Source organism: Marmota marmota, unplaced genomic scaffold (assembly GCF_001458135.2).
Source record: "Marmota marmota marmota unplaced genomic scaffold, marMar, whole genome shotgun sequence".
Lineage (NCBI taxonomy): Eukaryota > Metazoa > Chordata > Mammalia > Rodentia > Sciuridae > Marmota > Marmota marmota.
This window is the reverse complement of record NW_026000019.1, coordinates 1549686-1551958: the sequence shown is the minus strand read 5'-3', so window position 1 is coordinate 1551958 and position 2273 is coordinate 1549686. Positions and strand designations below refer to the sequence as shown.

The window sequence follows — 2273 nt, the reverse complement described above, 5'->3', positions numbered from 1 at the left end:
AGAGAGAGAGAGAGAGAGAGAGAGAGAGAGAGAGAGAGAGACTAGCCAGGAAAGTGGCATGCACCTGTAGTCTCAGCACTCAGGAGGCTGAGGCAGGAGAATCACTTGAGCCTAGGAGTTCCACCTTGGTAGCCTGGGCAAAATAGTGAAATTCCATCTCCCACAATAAAAGAGGGCAGGATACACATTATATGTTTTGCAAACTACAGCAGTAATTTCTGATTGCTGAAGAAAAAAAAAAAAACATCAACTGTGGAAAGAAGAATCCCCTCTTGACATACTGATTGATTGTGAATTAGGATTGTACTCTTTGGAGAATCACTATAAAATTATAATATAAATACATTATTTAATATAAAAAGTAATAACATTTCCTTTATCAACAACTTCTCCCTATGCATCACAAAATGTCAAGTTCATATGTAATTCTAATAAGAATCTTTTGAGGGAAGAGTCAGATCAAATACACCACTTAAGAAAAATATGCATTTTCTGGGGCTGGGGTTGTGGCTCAGTGGTAGAGCACTTGACTAGCATGTGTGAGGCACTGGGTTTGAGTCTCAGTACCTCATATAAATAAAATAAAGGTCCATTTACAACTAAAATAAATATATTTTTTAAAAAAGAAAAATATGCATACTAAATAGATGGTGAACTCTACTATGACCAAAAAAAAAAAATTACCTTGTACATAATTAAAGTCCCCAGCTCCTCAAAATGTTCTTATAGTTTCTTAGTCAATAAATATAAATTGATTTATTGGTTAAATTATCAACTATGGAGCTGCCTGACAACAGTATAAAATAAATAGATAATTCACCAGAAACTGGCTTCTAGAGTTAATTTTAATTTCTTTGAAACAAACAAAAAATTATCAAATGCTTATTAAGCACCTATTTTAATTGCTAAACTGTGAAGTCAACATTATTTATATCTGATCCATTCTACAAAATACACCAATTTTCCTTTGACATAATGTAGCAAAAATTCCAAAGAACAGGGGAGAAACTACTAATGAAGGTCAATGTTTTACTAATCTAGCACCGTAGTTCCAGTCTGGAAGGAAGAGAATGGAAAGAGGTGAGTCCATTGGAAATGTAAGTGATAGTTCTTAACTTGTGGTCCCGCTTTTGCTCTGAGACAACACAGAGTCTAGAAAAGAAGAAAACTGCAGAGGCTGGAGATGAATCCAAAAGCTTTGGGATCAGGTGGTCTGCAAGGTCCTACAAGAGGGTAGAATTCATGTTTCCAGAACGGCAGAGCTGGAGCCAGCCTCAGGAAGTAGGTGGTTACTTCTTGATTTCCCAGCCTTTTTTAATGTCTTCAAGTTTTTTAGCCACATCTGGCATCTGATAATTCTGAGCCAGATACATCCCAAGGACGTTGCCAAAAGTAAATCCAAGCAGGAACTGGAACATGTTGTCAGCAGGCCAGGAGAGCGGGCAAGCAGGGAGAGCCGGGTGTTAAGGACAGCGCTGCTCAGGGGACCACTGGCTCATGGTTTTGGAGGCAAAGTCCCAAAGGTTTGGTGCCAGCTTTAGTGAAGTGATCCTCGCCTGTGTCACCCTATGGCAGATGACATCATAATGGCAGGGATGCTTACAGTAGGACAGATCACTTGGAAAACAGCAAATAAGAGAAAGGAGTGGGGGGGCAGGGTATGGGGGTCCAAGCCTTGCTTCTTTCCTAAGAAGCCCTCAGGTGGGCAGAACTCTTAACAACCCTCCACAGGGCCCCACCTCTTAAAGGTCCCACCACCTCCTAACTTCACACAGCCAACCAAACACATGAATCAACACATAAATCCTTGGGGGAAAAGTGACATCCAAAAGCAGTATACATACATCTTTATCAATCTGATCTTCCGAATATAGCACAGTATATTGAGTTTGCATATGAATCTACATAAACATCTAAAGTGTTTAAATACAAGCTGGTGTTCTGCTTAATGGTTAAAGTTTCAAAAATAAGGTAAAAATTCTATGCTTCTTTATTTTTTTTTTAAGTTTGACAAATTTAACTTTATTTTTTTTTTTTACTTTTATTTTATTTATTTATTTTTTATTGTTGGTTGTTCAAAACATTACATAGTTCTTGATATATCATATTTCACACTTTGATTCAAGTGGGTTATGAACTCCCATTTTTACCCCGTATACAAATTGCAGAATCATATCAGTTACGCATCCATTGATTTACATATTGCCATACTAGTGTCTGTTGTGTTCTGCTGCCTTTCCTATCCTCTACTATCCCCCCTCCCCTCCCCTCCC

General features: G+C 38.1%; 1 protein-coding gene across 1 annotated transcript; it reads right to left on the bottom strand.

The window, feature by feature from the left end:
- Positions 1 to 773: 773 nt before the first annotated feature.
- LOC107147534 (short transmembrane mitochondrial protein 1-like) lies at positions 774 to 1479 on the bottom strand. The gene has a single exon (XM_048810210.1). It carries the CDS (start codon positions 1416 to 1418, stop codon positions 1290 to 1292), a length of 129 nt encoding a protein of 42 aa, XP_048666167.1. The 5' UTR covers positions 1419 to 1479; the 3' UTR covers positions 774 to 1289.
- Positions 1480 to 2273: the final 794 nt, after the last annotated feature.